Source organism: Sceloporus undulatus, chromosome 1 (genome assembly GCF_019175285.1).
Source record: "Sceloporus undulatus isolate JIND9_A2432 ecotype Alabama chromosome 1, SceUnd_v1.1, whole genome shotgun sequence".
Classification (NCBI taxonomy): domain Eukaryota; kingdom Metazoa; phylum Chordata; class Lepidosauria; order Squamata; family Phrynosomatidae; genus Sceloporus; species Sceloporus undulatus.
This window is the reverse complement of record NC_056522.1, coordinates 69,935,842-69,958,975: the sequence shown is the minus strand read 5'-3', so window position 1 is coordinate 69,958,975 and position 23,134 is coordinate 69,935,842. Positions and strand designations below refer to the sequence as shown.

Genomic DNA, 23,134 nt, shown 5'->3' with positions numbered 1-23,134 from the left:
TTTTCTTGGCAAGATTTGGCACTGCCTTCCTCAGATGCTGAAAGAGTATGACTTGCTATGTCACACCATGTGTTTCAATGCAGATTTAGCCCTGATCTCCAGAGTCATAGTAAAACCATAACTACACTCAAATCACTACACTATATTGGCTCTCAGAGATACCAATGCCTTACTTTTATCAAAACACCTATAAATATAATCAAGCATTATGTTGGCACAACAAGCTACCATAATCTCAGACTCCAATCCTATATTTGTCTAGAGAGTTATTCTCTCAGGTAAAAAACAAAAAGTTTTTTTTTTTAAATTTGGTTTTTCTACTTTCATGGGGGTTATGCAGCATAACCCCAGGAAATGTGGAGGGCCCACTGTAATGTGAAAAATTGTAACAGAATCTTGTCACAAGTTACACCCTAAACATGTCCACAGATTGGTTTGTATCAAAGACTTTCTAACTTGTTTCAGCTATGATATGACTAGTCATATTCCTAGAATGTACGTACATACCATACTTGAAGATGTTCTGTATTCTGCGATATCTGGAAACACTTTTTTCTATATCCAGCCCTAACTTGCTCTGAATAATCCATCCCAAAAGAGTGTCAATTCTTTCAACAATATTTAAGAATTTTAATCTTCAAACTAATTTTTTTAGCAGCAGTACTATTATTTTCACATGCTGCTTTCACTAGTACTTACCATTCTGGAAAAAAAAATCCCCATAAATCCCCCTCCACACTAAATTTTCATTTTTCTGTTTTAGATAGACAGAAAGCATCCTTCCCACATAGGTTTCCACTGTTTTCTAGGCCAGGGGGGCAGCAACTGCAGGGAAGCCAGGAGCCACACTCTTAGTTTTGAAAGTGATGGAGAGTAGCATCTTTTTTTGTTTTGTTTTTAAAATTAAAATTAATGTGTTAAATTTAATTTGATTCACAATTTAAGAACTATATTAATTGTATTATTGCAAATAAAACACATTTGTTACTTAAAATAAGGCCTAGACCTTTGCACCTCTGCACTGGATGAGTTTTGCACTGCACTGGATGAGTGATGAAGCGTTTTTGAACTCTGCAAATCATCCATATTAATATAAAACTCAGATTAACAAAATAGCTGTCTTTTTGTAATTTATAGCTGAATCGAGATTTTGGATAAAAACGCTTTTCACCAGTTTCTGACATTTGATGTCCGTGCCATCTGTCTTATGTCCAATTTTTATTACAGTACATTTCTCTTACTAATGACTGTAACCATGCAAGGTCAGTTGTGTTTGCTGAAAATTTAGCAGTCCCACTTTATTTCAAAACAACAGGTAAAATACTCATTTATTTATTGTATATACAGTACTCATGTATAAGTTTAGAAATTTAAGTAAAAAATTGACCCAAAAAACCTTAGTCGACTTATTCACAGGTCAATGTAAGCATTATACTTTAACTCTTATTAAAAACAGGAATTATCCCCTGTTGAAAAGCAAGAGTGTTATCCGTCCTGGAAGCAAGGATCTACCTCTGTTCTCTTATCCATCCAGACTTTAGTGTGTGAACAAACAGTTATGTCTGCTGTAATTTTGTATGTTCTTTGGCATTGTTTTCCATTGCTTCATCCTTTAAATACTTTGTTACATGCCCCTAAGATTTACTCTCAACTTATCCACGGGTCATATCAAAATCCATAATTCTGGCCCAAAACTTGCCCTCGACTTGTACATGAGGTTGACTTATAGTCGAATATATATGGTAAGTCCTTGCAGGTACAGAAGATTTTTCTTCATTAGCACAACACTGTTAAATTATTGTAACTTGACTCATTTGAATGGGTCAGACTGTACATTTAAATGACTTAACACACTTAAAGAATCCTAATGCAATGAACAGTTCTAGTTAATCAGATTCCTGTAAGTTCTTCCCTCAAGACAAAACCTTTTTTGAAAGTACTATAAATTTTATAACTTCAACCAGAAACCAATTTGTTTTATTTGTATTTTAAACTCGCTTTATACTTTTAATTATCCTTTATATGCCACTTTGGGTGGGTATTCCTCTTCACAGGCCACAAAAAAGTACAGCAAACAAATCACTTCTAACTGAACCATAAATTATTTATAGAAGTTCTTAATAGAATGAAACCAGTGTTAGGAGTATTACTTACGTAACACTTTAAAAATAATCCTTTTTTGAATTCTGGAAGCAGGAATTTAAACCCAAAGCAACAATGTGTTTATTACTCTTATTTCTGTTTCCACTGAAATACATCATAAAGCCATCATTCCCTCAGGACTGCAGGTATTGACTATGTTATGATGGTAAGATGCTATATATTTTATTTCACATGAATGTCAACTCAGTGGATATTTTGCCCCACAAAATGTGTACTCATACTTTCTAACATCTCCAATTCTTGGTAAAGCTTGCCAAGATATAAAGGGGAGATTAAAAAGAGAAAGGGCACAGAGCACAAAACCCTGAGCCAAGAAATTTAGAAGGACATATCTATCTTAAATATGAAGCACTCTTTGAAGAATCGGGGCAGCAGAGTTTTACATCATTAGGTTGTTTTGAGACAACTAGGTAGTGAACCTACCCTATCATTCATTCTCCTTAAATTTTACCACAAAAGACAAAAACATTTGTACAATTCACGTCCATATAATGATCACCAATCATGCACTCATTTCTTTAAGATGGAAAATGCTATCACATATTTATTGTGTTCATGTCAGTAATACTACTATATTTTATTGCTCTCTGAACGTTAAAAGCAGATTCAAGAATTTTAAAAATATTTATAGTTATCTACCAATATTTCAACAATTGCCAGTACAGTACAACCCCCCCATGCTGTGGATACATTCCTGGACCTAACATGGAAATGCAAACCCCTGGATAGTGGAGAATCTTATTGAATTGAACAACTTCTGTTAGAGGCATGCTCTGAAGACCCAGAAATGCAAGGAGAGAATACCTCTTCAGGAATCTCTAGGTTCTTCAAGATGATTCTATGGTCAACCTTTGGCGGAACCATACCACAGAATTTAACAAGAGGACCTAGAAAATTCCTAAAGAGAACTTTTTTTTTCAAATGCACATAAGTGAAACCATGGACACCAGTCCACTGGATATGGGGCTCATATTGTATTTTACATTTGCTATTTAGTTATATATACACTGCTAAGTAACATCTTCTGGCCCAACCCATCCCACTAGCCCATCTCAATAGCTAGCAGCTTCACCAGGAGAAGATGGTCTGTAAAGTGCTGGGATGACATTTCAACCCCCTCCAACAAGTGAACAAGGCTGCACTGAAGATCTGAGACAGTGGTCCTGCTTATGACCACTGCAGTCTTGCTCGATGGTGGGAGGGGACTGGAAACCTCATCACCCTTGTATTCCAAATAGAAGCTGCACAAACCTCCTTCATTTAATGCAGCTGCTGGCTGTTAAGATGGCTTGGAGGGGCACTTATGTACTCTTACACTAATACTATGCAGCCTTCCTGAATGTGAGACAGTTATGGATCTGTAACTCTAGGTTAAAAATCTAACTGCAATGCAGAATGCCAGCTATTACACTATACCAGTACTGGTGAACCTTTTGGGGGCCATGTGCCCAAACCAAACATTTTTTTGGCCCCGGGTAGCACCCGGTGCCGGGGGTGGGACTTCTGGCGCGGGACTTCTCCTCCCACCCTTTTCCTTGCCTCCAGCTGTCTCTGAGAGACAGCTAAAAGCTGGGGAAGGTCCAGGAGGGAGGGGCGACAGGCACACGCCAGTTGCTCCTATTCCCTTTTCCCTTCTCTTGACCCCCAGCTGTCTCTGAGAGACAGCTGGAAGGTGGGAAAGGTCCCTGGAGAGGAGGAGAAATAGGCACGTGCCCATTCCTCCTCCTCCCTAACCTCTCTGGAGGTAACTGGGGTCTGGGAAAGTTGCTTGGGGGAGAGGAGGAATAGGCACTGGATCAATGGGAAGTTTTTTCCCTGGGAAGAGAAGACTTGTAGATCGGACTGGAAAGAGAAGCAAGTGTTGCTAAATGGGGAGTTTTTTTCCATGGGAAGAGCTGGGCAATTATGAAAGTTGACAGAGAGAAAAAAATGAACTCATTTGAAATGCGAAGTGGAGAGCAGAGTTCTACAGATACTAAGCATCACTGAAAAGATAAATAAACGGGTCAAAGAACAGATCAAGTATGACGTTTTGCTAGACTGATGGAATCATATTTTGGGCATAACATGAGATGACACAGAATCATAGAATCACAGAGTTGCAAGGGACCACAAAGGCCATTGAGTCCAACCTCCTGCCATGCAGGAACTCTCAATGATAGCATCCCTGGAATCAGTGGAAAACACTAACGTTTGGTAAAAGTTAAAGCAGTAGGGAAAGAGGAAGACTGCATTACAGAGGGAGTGATTCAGTTAATCAAGCCATGGCCCTTAGTTTGTAAGGCCTTTGCAGTGATATTGATGACAAATATTATTGAGTAGCTTCTGACTGGCGTTCTTATGGTTGTCATGCATCAAAGCTGGCTTGATGGCACATAATAAAAAACAGTGAAAGCACTAAAAGAAAACATACTTACTTCTAGCCTTTGTACAATTTCTTTGATGTCACAGGTGCAGTTATCAAATGCAGACAGAAGAATACATTCTCCTCTTTCATAAAAAACTTTTACACTCATTAATCCTGATGTCCATCCAATAACATCTCTGCAGGAGCAGTTAAACACAACATTTTTTGATTCCTTTTCAATCAACACAATAAACTCATTTGAGATACCAAGGAGACATTCAATGTCAAGAGACTGACCAAAGTCTCGTGCTATCACATTCCATATCACTGCTCCAACACTGAATAAGTGGGCATCCTTTCTGGGTTTCACCCTTTCTTTCTTCTTTGCTCCCAGTGTAATAAAACTAAATTTAACTGAAGTGTCTACTGTAGCTGTAGTAACAAAGTTTTCTGCAAGGTCTTTCAAGTACTCTTGGCGTGTTCTAGTTGCCATGGCTCGAAATTTTTCAGATTTGTGTGCAGCATTTTCTGCATTAATTACTTTGGCCAAAAGGAAGTCCCGAAAAACAGCTGATTTAGGGAAAGTCACTCCTTTGGGGATTGGTGGCCCAAATGGTGGTACATCTTTTGATCTTGAAACACCAACACTAGAAAGTAAAGAGGAGATGTCAGAGAAATTATTTTTGTAGAATTAAAATGTTCTAATTTAACATTATCTATTTATACTTACATACATTTATACACATGTGCATGAATACAATGAGAACAATTAAATCTTGGATAATGATCCGCTTCGGAATCTTCAACACTGGAGGCATTCACTGAGTATACGCACTAGCAGGAAGTTAATAATTCTTTTTGTAATGCTGTATGCTCAGGATGTATACCGTATATACTCATGTACAAGTCGACCTCATGTATAAGTCAAGGGAAGGCTTCAGGACCAAAATCCTGGATAAGTCAAGGGTAAAACTTAGGGGGCTATAAGGAAGGATGGAAAGGGGGAAATACCACTTCCGTCTCTCCTTCTCTGGACCTCTCCCAACCGATTCCCAGGTGCAGAAGGAGAGGCTTTAACATCGGATTGAGAAAGGAAGAAAGTGGATTTAAATGAAGAGTTGTTTCCACAGGAAGCAAAGTCTTGCAAAATAGACTGGAGCCAGAAGCAAGTGGTTTTAAATGAACAGTTTTTTCCATAGGAAGCAAGGTCTTGCAAAAGGGACTGGAGAGATGGTTTCAAAAGGGAGAGGTTTTTTTATAGGAAGCCAAGTCTTGCAAAATGGACCAGAGAGAGAATCAAGTGGATTTAAATGGAGAGTTATTTTGATAGGAAGCCAGGACTTGCAAAAGGGACCAGAGGGAGAAGCAGGTGGATTTAAATGGAGAGGTTTTTTTCCCCACAGGAAGCCAGGGCTTGCAAAAGGGATCAGAGAGAGAAGTAAGTGGCTTTAAATGGAGATTTTTTTTTCATAGGAAGCCAGGGCTTGCAAAATGGACCAGAGATAGAAGCAAGTGGATTTAAATTGAGAGATTTTTTTCGTAGGAAGTCAGGGCTTGCAAAACATACTAGAGAAAGAAGCAAGTGGATTTAAATGGGGAGTTTTTTCCCCATAGGAAGCCAGGGCTTGCAAAATGGACTAAAGAGAGAAGCAGGTGTTTTTAAATGGGGAGTTTTTCCAATAAGAAGCAAAGGCTTGCAAACACACTGGAGGGGCAAGGAATTGGTGTTCAAAGGAGATGGGGCATCAGGCTTGCTTGCTTTAGGACCTTTCTCAGTACTACTAATGTACTGACCCTTATGTAAGTCTACCCAAAATTTTAGGGTCAATTTTTGGGCATACATTTCTCAACTTGAGTATATACGGTATGCCAATTCAATGCCATTATGGGGCCTACTTCACATTGTAATTTCCTAATTGATAGTATGAACTGAAAGCAAGCTTTTGATTTTCTGTGAGCTAAATGCCCCACTAATCTCTCTTATCTCTTACTGTCTGAAGGACAGCTTATATATGTCTATAGTGAAGCAGAAATAAGGACTGGCTCCTAATTAGTCTGTGAGATCGCTTGTTTTCACTTACCATATATACTCGACTATAAATTGCCCTCATATATAAGTCAAGGGCAGATATTGCGGCCAAAATTATGGATTCTGATATGACCCATGGATAAGTTGAGGGTAAAACTTAGTCATGTAACAAAGGATGTAAAGGATGAAGCAAAGGAAAACAATGTCAAAGAACATACAAAATTCCAGCAGACATTAGTATAGAGGTAGATCAGTGCTCCAGGACAGATTATGCTCTTTTCTTTCACCAGGGGATGGCCCCTTTTAAATAATAGCTAATTATAGTACCTGCATTGACCCATGGATAAGTCAACGCAGGTCTTTGAGGTCAATTCTTTTACTAAGATTTTAAGACTTATACATGAATATATATAGTACAGTGCACCCTTGCTTCACACAGGGGATCCGTTCCGGACTCCCCCACGCAAAGCAAATACTGCCTATGCTCGAGCATTAGTCCCTATGGCTTTCAGCATATGTTCAAAGCTGTGTATGACACGGGCGCACTGTACTACTAATAATACAAGGCTCTGTGCTAAAAAGCTTACTAACTTATACAAGTGCTGTACTGTACAAAAATATTCTTAATTAGTAATCTAAGAAATTTCTTCAATTTTGCTAAAATTAAAACTTTGTGAGTAGCACAATCACATGGAAAATAGTAAAACAAATTTTAAAACAAACAAAAAAGAACAGAACTACTGCCATTTTAAAATAAAACCAACAAGTAAAGGAAATCAGCAATTAACTAGTACTTACCTATAGCATACATTTTCAGTACAAGGGTTGTGGACTTTAACAATGACAAACACATGTTGAAAATGAGAACGGATATTTTTTGGAGTAAAAGGAAGTGCTCCGGGTTCTTGGAAGACAATAGTAACAATGTCATTTCCTATATGTCTTTTCCTTAGAAGCTAAATGTTAAAAAAAATTAAATTGTTAATTATAATTTCAGTTCCTTTACTCCCAGTAGGAAAAAAAAATAACTACTGCAAAACTAGCAGTGAAGTAAGATACGTTCTACATTGCTTAGTCATGATGCCTATGTAAAATATCACAGCTATAGGAGACAGAGCTGAATATAGCTGTTACAGAAGGCACACATTACATTTCAGAACTATTTTCATTTCAATTACTTTTGATACAGCAATCAAAAAACAGGATCCAAACATCACTGAGCATATGCACATTTCAGTGTCTATAATAGGAGTCTTCCCATCCAACCCCTACTAGCTGCAGTGCTCAACACTATTGCAGAATATGAGCAGGCACTCACACACAAAGCTTTGGAAGTAGCAATTTTGGGTAATAGGTCTGAGGCAATATTTGTGATAGAAAGGTGATCTGAAATGGTTTGCAGAATCTCCCATGCAGACCTTTGAAAACTGCCCAAAATAAATCGATGCAAACCTATATACTATGGAAGAATGTACATGGTAAGCACTGTTGATTATAAGAAGAGATATTCTGTATTACCACGGGACTACATAATCTATCAGTAGCAATACTAACTTGTGACAACAAATTTAGTTTAAAAGGTGACAGTTTTTTACCATTTTTATAATAATTTGAAAGCAGTAATGTTGTGGAAAATGATGTCACAATTCAGGACTTCCACAGATATTTTCCTGAAACGTTTTCACTGCAGGGGTCTACTGCACTAAATCAGAAGCTCTTTTAAAAGCAGAGTGGCTCTGGGGGGAAAGACTACTGAAGAAAAGCCCATCTCTTATGATATTAATTAGCTTCATTAACTTGAGACTGCTCTGCAAACTTCTGAACATACTTCAATAATGTTTATTATTATTATTATTGCAGTAGTTTGGGCTGTCAGGATTACACCGCTGGAAAGCTAGAGACTGAACCCATGTTGTGTATTGAACAATTTTAATTGAATTTTATAGTACTTAACTTTTGATGAATTACAAGATGAGATGGTCAAAAGATTTAAACAGAGGAGGGAAGAAAAATAGCTGTGTACATAAAACAGCTGTGTATATACAACTACTGTACATAGCTAACTACAGCCACAGAGTGAAACTCAGCAACCCATGATGTTATAACCTAGTAGATGAAATTATTTTGCAGTTACATACAATAATTCTAGTAATTTTCAAAGACCTAGCTATATTAGTCTATAAAGTGAATTTATGAGTGTGAGTAGGTTGAAGTCATTGACTTTAATGGAAGTGAGGTTACTGTCAGTATGTTTTGCCAAATTTAGCAAAGTTTCGTATACTGATTATACAGTATGTTTGCAAAGAACAGCTAGAGGACAAAACATGTTAAGTTCATATGAAGATACAAAAATACCAGAGTACCAGATAAAGCATGGCAGTGTTAGAAAAGAGAACAAACACACCACTCTGCCATATGTTATCTCCAAATTTAAGTGCGATTTAAGACACCAAAACTATTCTGTCAGTTTCAGAGGGTGATATAGAACCTTTGGTTACAGATCAACCTGCTAAAATATTCTGTGGAGCCTTTATGTAAATTCTGGGGAGGAGGGAAAACAAAAGATTGATATTCTAATTGGGATGCATCTCAGTGCAAAATGTTATCACTATCCCCCCCTATCTTGATCAGTTTAATGTTAAATTTTGGCCTTGTTATCCAACATTTCTGACTAGATTTATGGAGATGTCTTACCTAAAAGTGACTTCTATGGAGAAAACAGCTCACTCTGAAGTGATACTCTCCACTTACACCTTTGCTATTACACGCTGGGGTATCAGTGGACTCTGACAGAACTGCACTGAATTCTGGGGATGGTGCTTGATTGGGGTTGTCATTTCTACTATGTACACTTTTGAGTCAACGCTAACTAATGGCCACCCTACAAAAGGGCTTTCCTTGCATTATTTATTCACAGGCAGTTTCTCATTGCCTTTCTCTAAACTTGTGAAAGAATGTGACTTGCTCAAGGTTACCCAGTGGGTTTTCATGGCTATGCAGGGATTCGAACCCTGATCTCCTATAGTACTAGTCCAATACTCCACCTACTATACCATGCTAGCTCTCATTCTGATTACATATAAATATCTCTCTTACAGACATTTTTTCCAATAAACTGGATTAATATTTAATCCCTCAAACTATGAGCTATACTTGTGTATTCTTTATCCAAAAAAGAAGAAGAAGAAGAAACATGAAGTCTGAGATTTACAGGCAAGTAGCTTTTTCCACTACATTGAACAAACTCCTCTACCACTGACAGAGGCAATAATCATAAAAGAGAAACAAGGAATGAAAATTTCAAGCTCTAAAGTTTCTAAGCAGTCTGAATAAAAAAGATGAAGATTATGTCCCCACTTTCCAGTAGCAAACAGAAAACTGAAGCCAAATGTGATTACAGCCACATAAAATGTAATCAAATGGAAGGGATATGTCTTACACAGAACCACAGATCAGCAGCATAGGAACAGCGCCGACTGTGAGAATGAAGGACCATAGCACACATTTAAGAGCATGTGTGTGGCATCACGAATCTTAAGGATTCAGATTCAGTGCATGGTAACTCCATGTAGGGTTAGAAAATAATTGAGCCTGAAACCACTGAGAACTGAAGCTGATACTGTAAGTGTTGACAATAATGGGTTAAACAGACACACAATCTAAAGCTGATTCCAATATTCCCACACAGAAGCCCCAAACACCAAGTGTGCTCAGCATCAAATGGCTCGTGTTCCAGCAAAAAAAGAAATACAGATATATTATCGTGTAGTGTTCCAGTTTGTCAATCCGATGGACAAATCTGAACTCTATACATTCTTCCTTAGTATGGTTATGATTAAAGTGTATTTTTTGTAAACTGCAATGAAACTTTTACTGAAGGGTGGTGTATACATTTTTAAAGTATACTGCAACTCTCCATTAATATTTAAATAAGGAAAAACACAATGTAAAACTAAAATGTTTTGTCAATCTAATTATCATCTTTGTAAAACGTCAGATTATTGGTAGGATGCTAAACTGAATCACAGGTATCACTCGGAAAGTGCAGTCCAAAATATCACTTTTACCCAATTGTTATTACCTCTGGAGGAAAAATATACATGTTGTCTATAGTACATTTTATAGGGGTATTAATAGTACTTGAAATGAATTTTAATTTTGTAATCAACATGGGAAGCATGTTCATTACATCTGACATGTATTCATTCGTTCTTTAAAATCTTACCAAACCGGATGAAGTCCAAGACACCGCTAATATTTTCAAAACTTTAACACAACACACTACCACTATAAGCAGTATCATAAAGGTCAGCACAACATTAGGAAAATAAACCAGTGGTCATAAAGAGGGACGTAAAGGTGCAAGGAATAGAAAAGGATAGTTAAATTGTTGATGTATTGTAATATGGAAGACAGTGATTTTGGTAAGATTATAAAATGGCATATAAATTGAATGCAGAAGAAGTAATAGAAAACATAAGTGAAAATTGATAAAACTGATTATTTCATTTTAGACCACAGTCCTTCTGTTTTATACCCTTGCTTGTTTTCAAAGCTCCTCTTAATTTTTCTTTCATTTCCTTTCCCGATTCCAAATATGACTGGTTGAATCAATTGCCTTTCTAACATACTCTGAGCAGCCACTACGACTACTACACTATACTAATGCCTCCCCTGAAATTACGTACACAGGAAGACAGTAGAATACTAACAGCACCACTCTAGGATGTCAGGATTTCACATCAATCCTAATTCTCATTTATTTGGAAGAAAGTTTCACTTATTATTATAGAATTTATTTTCAAATAAATAAATACAGATATCTGTTTGGTTGGTATGGTACTGTATATTAAAATGTAAGATTAGCTTTTAACTTGCCAGGAAAGAGTTTTCAGTTAATGGAAAATCAGAAAAGCAGTCTCCTTATTTTTAAAGAACTGTTCTAGATCTCATGAGTGCTGCTCTTTAAATTTGCTCCTTGTCAATGAAAATCAACAATAAAATATACTACTAGCATGAACTCAATGCAATTGGGATCATTCACCTAGCCAGTCCCTTTTGGGACCCAAGGGTATGTATTTTTATTAATTTATTTAATAACAGCTCTGGGCTGCCTAGGGCAAACTGACCATTCCAGAAGCATATTTTTCTGTAATAGTCCATCACTTGTTCAAGCTAAATCAACAAGGTTAACTTTTTATACAGTATAAATCATCTTTCTTCATTCAATTAAATGGGGGGGGGTATGAGCAGACATCACAATGAAACCTTTAAACTTATTTTAATACAGCTGTAAAATAAGTAGTTTCATTAACAGCTTGAAGTATAACTTAATATTTTACACATAAAGATGCTACATATTTCAATCAGACCTGGTTAAAACTGAGCAAACTGAAATACTGAAATTGTAGTGAATTTTATATATTAAGAAAAATATATTTATGTGTTAATAAATGCATTAAAAACAGAGTTGTATAGATTTGAATTAATCAGATCTGACCAAAAGCAACAAAAGCAAATGGCAGAAGCGTGAAGGAAAATCTTAACAAGGAAATGATCTGGAAAGGGTGCTTGTAAGGGTAAAGGTTCAACAGGGAAAGCCTTTTAACTTATGGTTTGTAAGGAAAGCCAATACAAGGAGGTGGTAGTGGCCACACCAGAGTGAGCAGCTTCCTCTGTTCTGATCAGAACACTGAGTGAAGGCTCCCCACCCTATATTGCAGCCAAAGTGAAAAAATTACCTTCATGTTTGGATCTCCTGCTGGCTCTAAAACTAGAGGGATGTCCTGATCAGTGACCAAGCAGGGCGTAGTTATTTCCTGGAAAAAGCAACAGACAATTCTGGTGTGGCCTATTTCTGGCTCACAGGTAACTGGATGCTAAGAAATTCTCAGCGCCTTGCTTACTAGAGAAAATTTTCATAGTAACTGGCTACATACCTTGGTCAGAGATCATATCAAGCAGAATGAATATATAAACCAATTCACAACATAACTTGAGTGCAACAGGCCTGGGATTTAGAAGGCATTTCAAACTAGGATTTGAAGGCCTCACAGTTTAGCAAGTGGGCATAATGAAACAAGCCCTATATGCAAAGCAGAATTTCTGTATCACAGGTCAGGCAAGGCTGTTCCTTGAGGACATCAGCAACTTCATCTGTGGTGCTGATCTCAGCCTCCTGTCTGTTTCAGAGATAAAGGGTCAGTATTTTATCTGAATTCAGTGGGTCAAGAATTCTTCAGTGGGTACATTCTACATTACATATCTTGGCAACCTGGTAGCAACAGAAATAAAAATTAAACATTCATTACCTATTTCTTCTACACATTAAGGTTGGCTAAATGCTGGTTGAGTGTGCTTATCACATCTTATGGAGAAGTGTTTGTGCTGTGCAAATACCACTATAGTCCAATATCATAACAAAATAATGTGGTGGGCATTCAGATTTCAGTATTCCTTGAATATGGAAGACTTCCACATTATTTTTTATCAAAAGAAAGTAATGGAACATACTGTGATATTACTGCTAAATATGCCAAGACTGTCCAAGGTACGAAGACTGATGAGTGTTTACTAAAACATTGTGGAAGGGTGTGATTGTTACTGGGAAAATAATGGAATTAAAGTTGGAATATTTTGAGGATAAACCAAGAACAGGCTTTAGTTTCTCTAGAGAATATTTGGGAAAAGATACAGAGGAAGGGAAGAAAATGGAACAGTAGTATGAGTGGCTAAGCAAACACAACAGTGAGGATGACAGACAATATACAATTCTGGAAGAAATAGATCAAGGCAAAAAGCTATTTCCTATGCTCATGGATTAGGCAAAGCTACACAAAGACAAACAACATTCAACATCAAGTAAGGCTATTACTTATTGCCATTGCCTGTCAAATGAAAGTATTAGAAATCACCTTTATTTAAGAATATGCTTTATAGAAGTATTTTCTATTACCTTTGAAAATTAAGAACTTAAACCATCCACAGATAGATTACTGTTTCTCAACTATTCTATTAGTTCACCATATTCTGCATTTTGTGCTACATAAAGAAATGAAATCCTTTAAAATGAATGCATAATTATGCCATAAGCAGTTTGACAACAGCTTTCTAAATGGCAATTCATTATTTTCTTCACCTTTGGGATCTGCATTGGATCCTGGCATGAACACCTATTTTACTTGTGCAGTGTGAAATTCAATTATGTTCATATGAATGATGAAATGTCTTCTCATTTATATCACAATAGGTCAAAATGGTTCAAAGTGCCATAAGATTAGCAGATGTATTTCTTGCACTGCATTGTGGTGTGACAATATTTTCCCATTGGAGAGTAGTGCATACTATTTTTCAAATGCTCATATCTTTGTACTCTCTTTGGGGGTGAAACAACCCACCCCTTTGTGCTGCTGTCTGGATGGCTTCAGAGCATGGCATTTTGATACCGCACACTCTGACGTCACCTGGCTGCCCACACGTAGGCCAGCTTCCGGGCGATCTAGTGGTGGGACATTTACATAAAGCATGCTGCTGGAGCGCCCGAAAGCCAGCTTTCATCTGCGGTGGGGTGGAAAAGCCAACTTTTTGCCAGCCACAGATACTGGTGAAACGTCAGGAAGAAACTCTTCTAGAACATGGCCACATAGCCCGAAAAACCCACAAAAAAACTATGGATGCCTGCCATGAAAGCCTTCAACTTCACATTGTACACTAGAGGAGTACAAAAAGTAAGAGAAATAATAAAAACCAAAAACATTGGTAAATTTTGCTTTAGTAACTAATTACTGTACGTTTACCTACTTGTAAGATACCTGATTTGCATATCATTACATAAGTGTTAAATTTCACATGGTTACTAAGATAACCCTTTTCAATCTGCAGAACTGTAAGTTCTCTAACCTTATCATTATGGGTGTAAACAAGATTATCCTAACATGGCTACAAAGGTCCCATTTTTCAAGATCTCAAACTCGCCACCAAAAAGAAACTAGACTTTAAACTGTTCCAATGAGTCTTTAAGTATACAGAAATTATTAGTTCATGAACAGATATGCAAGGAACCAGGAATATTTCTTTTTTGATATACTTACAGTAACATGCAGAATATCACACTAAGCAGTAATCTCATTTGTGAATGGCTCTTTTATTTACACATATTAAATTAACAGATCAGGGAATACTGTATGTTGCACAGTACCAGCTTGTTATTTTAAATTCCCAATCCAGCAGCTCCTTGCCTATACCAAAACCTTGGCCATTACTGGAGCACCTGCAGAGCTTCAAGGTTTCATCTATATCAACCAGCACAGGCAAAGACAGAGTTAACCTTACACAAACCTTGATACATTTAATCCCACTGAAGCCAAAGGCAAAAACCCATCAACTTCAGTCATTCAGGATTGCAACCCCAAATGTGCTATAAAATCTGAAATGCTGTGTCATTTTTAGCCACCCTTAATGTATTAGATATAATGAAATATAATACAATGTACATTTTCAGATATTACAGGAATTATATTTCTGCATAACGTGATATTTCCTATTTGTATAAGAGACAAGCAACATGGTGAACAATTAGTATAAAACCACATAAAAAATGCAATCACACATATTTGTATACTAAAATGTACATCACTACGAATTTAGGAGGATACATTCAGTTTATTTCAGAAAAAAGTTTTTAGCACAGTTATTTGAGTAACAGTACTGAACAATGGAACACTGAATAATAATACTGAATAAAAGGAACATAAAATAATTTCTTCTCTTAACACATACACTTAAAAATACTTTCCTTTAACATTTTTAAAAATTGAATGGTAAGCCACAAATATTTATAATAAATAAATAAATTACTCTGAGTCAGAACACAAATAAATTATGAAACCTAAGCATCTTAGTTTTCAGACTGCTCAAGAAGAAAAAGAAAAGGAGAAAAACTTAACAGGCAAGTTCTACCTTCTCAGCAAAAAAGCTGTACATGATTCCAAAAATGTGATTTAAGGGGACATACCTGCTGTCTATTACTGGGCATATATGGAAGCATAGTTGAGACATGAAACATTATTTCATAATCTTTGTATGTAGTATAAAGGGAATGAGTTCCAGTTGAATCAGCTGAAAATGAATTTCAAAGTGAATGAGTGAATATAGACACTGAATCATGAATATAACTGCTTCCCCCCCCAAAAAAAACCACACTCTCTCCTCTTACACCATTTGAGAAGTTATAATACTGATTCCAAATTGTTCCCTCCACCTACACATCCTACCGTGATTTTTCTCTAGCCAAAACAGAAGTTGCATTCTAACTTTCTAGAACAGAAGTGGAAACTCTTTTTTCTTTTTAGAGGTCATGCAGACCTGTAATTATACAAAGGGAAGCTACTGGAGAGCAGAGCCAAAGGGAGCAAAGTTTAAAGCACTGAACTTATTCCACATTTCTTTTTCACTTCGTTGCTATCCTCGCACCTTGCACACAAAGCAAAGAGGAAGTGATGCTTAGACAAGAATTAAGAGCACAACTGAGTCTGCAGCAGCACCTGAAAAGCCAGAAAAATACTGAAGGCTGTATGAAATGAGTCTGAGGAAGTTGTCGCCCTTGGGCCAGTGTTTCTTCAGCTCAGCTCTGAAATGATTGTGCCAGTAAGAGGAAGTCTTTACCTCTGGAAAGGAAGAAAGGAATGCAATATAAACCTTGCCTCAGTAGCTTCACTTTGTATAAGGAGACAACATAACTAGGGAACGAACAGCTCTTCCCAGTTCCCTGTCTATCATTTCGATTAATAACATGATATCTTAGTATTAAGTCATTTCTTTGCATCAGTAGTTATAGCATAAGCCTTAAACACAGACACAAAAGTGTGTGTGTGTATGTGCGTGCGTTTATTTTAAAAAAAGAATCTGCACTTACAGAAGGCACTTTCTCAAAACAGTATTACACTGTTGCTTCTGGTTTTATTGAAATGTATTACTGAAACTTACTTTTATTATCTAGTTGTGCTCGATATTTATTGAAGCCTTTCAGCCGTACTCTCTGACCAAGAAGATCAAGGAATTCTTCAAAAGCAGGTCCTGCCGTTTCATTGTTATACATCTCTTCCTCTGTGCTTTGGCCTGCTTTGCAATACAGAATCCCAATCTTGTGCTGAAAACTCAACTACAATTAGGAAAAACAAGTTAACAAGAGATACCCTGCCCACAAAAAGGTCTTTGATTTTATAAGCCTTTTAGAGATACAGTTTGCAAATATGACAGTGTAGATTTATTTTAGAAGCTACAAAACAGCACTTCAGGAATACCTCAAATATTAAAATATAAAGCAGAATACTGGATGGCTCCAAAGTCATGTACTTTTGATGAACTACAGTGAAATTATTATTTGTGCACTACCTTGAAAACATGCAGATGAAATTATGATTCAAGCATTTAAACTTTGTGATCTACATTAATTTATGATGGTGAATTTCCGCATCTGAAAACTATTACTCTTTTCTTGTTTGTGGTAAACCTGATGTTTTGACTAACCATGGGTCCTCGCCAGTAAAGCCAATGGTCAGGACACCACGTTCTAAAGAAATCTATTATTATTCAGTATATTACTTACTTATGATTTAATCTAAAAAAATATTAATGAAGCTTTACTTTTTGACTGTTCAAGGGATACAGCATAATTTCTCATATTATCCTCATTTTCTCAGGGTGGAATTTGACATGTTGAATGCATACTGAGAGTATTACCGTTGTCATAACTGTTGTTACATTGATATTACATCCTGCTAGCTTGGAATTCTTATTGTTATTTTTATACTGTGTACTTGTGATTTTGTGATCAATGTTTTTATTGTAATTTGTGTGTTATTGGATTGTAAAATCCACCACTGTAACCCACCTTGATCTCTGGAAAGGCGGGTTAGAAATAAAGCTTTTATTTATTTATTTATTTATTATTACTGAGATCAGATGTAATACACAATTGTACACTGAAGTAATGCTCATAATACCAAGACGAAAAATGGGATAGCTTATATTAGCATAATATTTACCCCACTACAAACTCATGTTTTAAAATACGTCAGCATACACAACAATGTAAAATGCACCCATACAAGCCTCCAAACACTGAAACCAAACTATCACTCTGATCCCAAAAAGAGAAGCTCACCTTCACCTGTCTCCTTAGAAAGCTCCTGAATGTACAACAATTACTATACAAATCACTCTTACTTTAGGAATATTGTCCTAAATATTCCACTGTAAACTTTAGCTACGTGAAGTGTGATGAGTTGCATCAGATCTATCTTTGCAACAATACCATCCATTCTCTACCTACACAATCACATGAAGTATATTAGGAAATATGTTTATAAAAGTTTCCAGCACCCTCCACAAAAATAGTAATTTTGTTTTGTTTCCAATGGGGTTGTTCTCATGGGCCATAAGGCCCATGTTTCCCTGGCCTTGCATTGTCCAGTTCAGATGACACAGGCCAAAACTCCAGGGCCAGGATTGGGTCTGATCTTGTCAGACGAGATGCAGATCTGGTGGCTCCAACATTGTCTAACCCAGGACAAACAAGTGTTACCTGGGGCAATTTGACCCCTGGTTTGCTAAACTCCAGCTGCTTACATGGCCTGCCATGCTCCTTACCTTGCCATGCCATCATTCGTATTCAGAAGCCCTTCATCACCTTGTCAGATGTGGAAACGGGGCACCTGGTCATGCAAGTGCAGCCAGGTGCTCCGTTTCTGCATCAGATGCAGTGACATGGGACATCTCAGTATGAGTGATGGCACAGCAAGGTAAGGAGAGCTTGTCTCAAGTCGGTGCAGAGACTAGTAAGTAAACACCCACCCATCCCCACTATGACTCGTCGACTGACACAGGTGAGGACCAGGGCCAAAACTGAACTGGCTCAGCCTGTGCTTTCTTGGCCTGTTTCCTCTATCCCAAACTCATTCTTATTTGTGACTGTCATGAGAGGTTCAAGCATCTGTAACTTGCATTTACTACTACTAAAAAAATAGTAATCAATGATTATTTCCTTGTTATATCTTTCTCCCTCTTCAGCTTTATTCATAACTAAGCAATATCAGGACTGGACAACTCCTGAAGTTCATATATCATTTATACACTCATTCCTCCATATTTGCGGATTTAATATTTGTGGATTTGATTATTCACGGATTTAATATGTTCTCTCTAGGAATACAGTAAAACTCTATGGTCAACTTTAACTAAAAGTTGCACTAAAAGACCTAGAGATTCCTAGAGGGAATACTCAACTAGGCATTTGTAGCTCCTCCAGTGCAGTTCTATAGCCAGTGTCTGTTGGATGTTGACCACAGAGTTGCACTGGAGGACCTAGAGATTCCTAGAGAGGTGTCCTCTAAGGTAAAAACATGATGTTTTGTTATCTGTGGTTATTCCATATCCACGGGGGTCTTGTGCCCCTAACCGTAGCGAATATGGAGGGACAAGTGTATTTCCTATATCTCTAGCTCCTAAAGCTGACAGAAAACAACAGTCTTGGTTTAAACAGCTAATTATGGGGCCAAACAGATGGCCTGAAAAAGTCAGCTTCCAGGCAGCTTGAGGCATGGCATTTTGACACCACGTGTCCCCAAGACACCCAGAAGGTGCCCCATCATTCAGATGGAGGCAGCTTCAAACCACTCTGGGGATGTGGCCTTTTGACGCTGCATGCCCCTAGAGGAGCTTGAAGCTGTCCTGGTGTTGCTTAGGGGCTGCCTACGGTGGCTCTTTACTGGCCCAAATAGCAGTGGATCCAGATTGGGGTCATGGAGTGTGCTCCAGGACGAGCAGCTCCAGGGCTGCCCCAACCCACCCTTTTGGGGCAGTCTGTTTTGCCTCTATGTTGAAGAAGAAGAGCCCTCCCTCCAGTCTATCTGCCTTGGTCCAGGCCTCAGAGGGAGAGAAGAATGCTGGACCTGATCCCTTTCCCCCCCCCCCCCTCACCATTCCCTTCTCCTTTTGTGTCGTGTCTTTTAGACTGTAAGCCTGAGGGCAGGGAACCGTCTATTATCCCCTCTGTTGTAAGCTGCCCGGATTCCCAGTGATTGGGTGGCATATAAATAAATCCTATTATTATTACTATTATTATTATGATGTTGGCTTACCTATACACAGGACTCATAATCACATATGCTGAAAAATACTTAGGTCTAAATCCAACTGCTACTCCTAACTACAAAATATCCCTTGAATCAATGGGATTAACATAAATGTTGATTAAGCATCCAGCAATTGATTCATTCAATGGGTTTACTCTAGTTGGAAGTAGGAATTGGATCTGGGCCTTCACTGAGTCATCCTAAAACTGAGGAGATTACAACCATGAATTTCAAAAGCTGGCTGACCCATGAATCCTATGTGTCAGGATAAATTGCTGTTAAGATAAATTGACACAGCCCTATAAATATTTCCCTAAGACTCTTGGAAAAATAGGGTGACATACACATATGATAATTATTTGACTTGTAACAAATCTAAACACATATCTTTCCTCACCTATATATCTATATACTATGCATGCCTTTATTTTAGATAAGTAAATATATCTCTTAACAGTGCAGAAAACCAGATTTGCTTTACCAAACCAGAAAATCTCACCGTAATTCACTCCGAATTTAAAGTATGTTCATTTAATTGTTCATGCAGTGTTAACTTGTTAGATAGCCTCAATTACAATTTCAGCTCTCTGAGCCATCAAATGTTCTACATTGCTAGCAAGATTACTGTTGTGAATAAGATGTGCTAATTATAATGAGAAAAGGAAAATCTGAAAAGGTGAAAGACTGGGAAGCTGGTGTTTTTTTTTTCCTTTTATGCAATCTACAATTCACCAATGTTGACCTGAAACAGCTTACTAAGGCATAAAATCCTCACAGTGCAATACAAATCTACAAAAAGACATATTTTTGTTAACGTTCTTGGGAAATCTCATTTTCACATCATATGCAACTTTGTGGAAAATCTTCAGTTCCACAGATATGTCAGATCAGAGATCTGGGTGTATTTATGAAAGCAACATCTTAAAATATATTGGCATACAAAATAAGGGGAAAATGGCAATACCTACCCCCTGTTCATCTAGTTTAAGCAGCTGTTCAGAAACTTTGGGTGAGTTGGAAGCTTGCCTTAGGCACTGGATGCTCAATTCTGGTATTACATATTCCAGTACTTCTTTAAGAGGTAAACCCCTTGCTGTGCCATGTCTAGAAGTAGATGGAATGGCATCTTCTAATATGGCTCCTCTCAGTGTTGTAAGCTAAAGTGAGAGTAGTAGTTTTAACTTTAGTCTTCAGTAAGTAACAAGGAAACTCACTCGCACTCAGTTTATTGAGATATTTGGTAAAAGTTTAAAACAAACCTCAAAATTAAACTAAATACAAGCACATTTAAAAATAATTAAATAAAATCAGTTATAACCACATTGTTCCTTCCCAGAAAAAAAAATTAAACCAGGAGCAGGAAACCTGTGACATTACAGATGCTATTACATCTCCAACTCACTTCTGCCCCAGCAAGCATGACCAATGACAAGAGATGTTGGGAACAGTCATACATCAACATCTGGATGACCACTATTTCCCCATCCCTATGTCTTACATAAACGGTACAAATGATATCAGCAAACTTCTGGGATATGTGGATAAGGGGGCATTCACACTAACAGTATGAAACCAGTGTGAAACCTTGGCATTCACACTGGTGCCAAATGTACTCTGTGCACTTTGCGAGAGGGGGGCACCAAAAGACCACTTAACCCAGTGCAAATGAACCCAAGGAATTTTTCCAAGTTGTCACAAAAGATCCGCACTGTCTCACATTATCGCCAGTGAGCATACCGCATTTCAAATACATTCAGATGGCAGTGTGAGTACTGTTTTGAACACATTTGCATGGTCGAGTCACAAAATCACTGCCCCTTCCACAGTGGAACAGCCACCGAAGAGAAAAAAGAGGGAAAGTGGGAGGAAAAGTTCCGGTGCTGCAACAAACTACATTTCCCAGAATTCAACAGCCTGGAGCATATGGGGACTAAGAGGTGGGTAGGCTAATGACCCCCTGGAGTGGCAGGAGGAGGATCCTCTGCCTGGCTGAGAGGCACCAGTGGGTGTGAGGACAAAGCAAAGTTAACTCAGGGTCACGAGATGTACTCACCTCAAAGGAGGACAAGGCAGCCTGAAATGTAGGACATTCAAGAAAAGTGTAGGACATGTCCAAAGAAAAGCTAAGTACACTCCCCTAAATGTATACATTTCTGTTTCTTAGTGGTGTTCAAAATGGAGGACATTTTGGAATTCCTCCTGCATGGAAGATGACAATGGAGGACACATCCTGGAAAAGGAGGACTGAAGGCCAGGTTCCAGAGGAAGGAACTGGCAAAACTACCTCTGACTTTCCCTTTCCTAAGAGAACCCTCTTGAAATATAGGAAGTTGCCAGAAGCTGGCAGGTGACTTGAAGGGACATGCACACGTGTACACTCTCTCTCATATGTGTGTGTGTGCGTAGATCTATCACATAAGTGTGTGCCTGTGTGTGTGTATGTGTGTGTGCCTGTGCCCCTTCCAGTTGCCTGCCGGCTTCTGGCAACATCCTACATTTCAAGAGGTTCTCTGAGTCAAGGAAGACTAAGGTGGTTTTGCTGGTTCCTTCCTCTGAAATCCAGCCTTCAGTACCTGGCATTCATTGGAAAATTACAATTCTGCCTCACGTGGCAGGAGAAGGAAGACCCTCTGGCTGTCTGAGGAGTGCTGGTGAGTAGGGCAAGGGAGCAACCAAACCCGGAGAGATGTGGTTTGCAAAAGATGTGGTTCCATAGTGTGAACAGCAAACCTGGAATGTGTGACAGGTGATTTGCATCACCCAGTTCAAAAAAAAAAAAAAGTGTGTGAATGCCCCCTATGAATTAGTAAGATTTCATAATAATACATTTTATGAATACTTTTCATAAAGATAGGATTCCCTTGGCCAATTAATAAGTGCAGAAAAAAAATGAAAAAATAACTTCAATTGTAGTTTATACTAGACAACCAGATTTAAAATATGCAAGAATCTATCTAAAATTGTATGAGGCTTGATTCTCATTGCTTCTGTTATTTCATATGCCATTATTTTTAACCATGAACACAATGCTCAGTTTTGTGTCAGCAATAAAATACAGTACCCTGTTGTGTTTTAAGCAATCTGTATGCATACAAGTTAAACAGCCTGAAATTCAAAGATCACAAGTAAATTAATAATGATTTACAGTGTTTTTAAAGCACTACTCTTGTCTCAATTCTCCAATTTTTTTTCCAAAGCACTCTTCCTCCAAAACTCTGTTCCCAAGCCAGCTTAGAATTCTGTAATCCTCTTCTGTCAAGCATCTGTAGTCATACTTATGCTGCCCATTTGCTGCCTCTGTACTTTCAGGCTCACCATCTGTTTGTCTTTGAAAATTATAACCAACTCACCAAGGTCCATTCTATAGTAGCTTATAACTAAGAGGGAAATGAACTGCCAGATACTGTATGTTTTGATTCTTTGAGTGCCACCCCATTCTATCTACAAGTCACAAAATCATTG

At 37.8% G+C, this 23,134-nt stretch overlaps 1 protein-coding gene across 9 annotated transcripts in view; it reads right to left on the bottom strand.

Annotated features, from left to right (window-relative positions):
* Nucleotides 1–23,134, bottom strand: part of SIPA1L2 (signal induced proliferation associated 1 like 2) — a 125,355-nt gene that overhangs the window by 48,021 nt on the left and 54,200 nt on the right. For 6 of the 9 annotated variants that reach the window (XM_042449893.1, XM_042449838.1, XM_042449901.1 and 3 more), the window contains exons 4-9: nt 20,641–20,829; nt 16,524–16,698; nt 15,553–15,656; nt 12,281–12,358; nt 7,338–7,495; nt 4,581–5,157 (exon numbers count right to left, since the gene is read on the bottom strand). In XM_042449893.1, coding sequence (XP_042305827.1) covers nt 4,581–5,157; nt 7,338–7,495; nt 12,281–12,358; nt 15,553–15,656; nt 16,524–16,698; nt 20,641–20,829 — 1,281 coding nt within the window. The remainder of the gene's footprint in view (nt 1–4,580; nt 5,158–7,337; nt 7,496–12,280; nt 12,359–15,552; nt 15,657–16,523; nt 16,699–20,640; nt 20,830–23,134) is intronic. The other 3 variants (XM_042449874.1, XM_042449884.1, XM_042449908.1) reach the window with 1 other exon arrangement.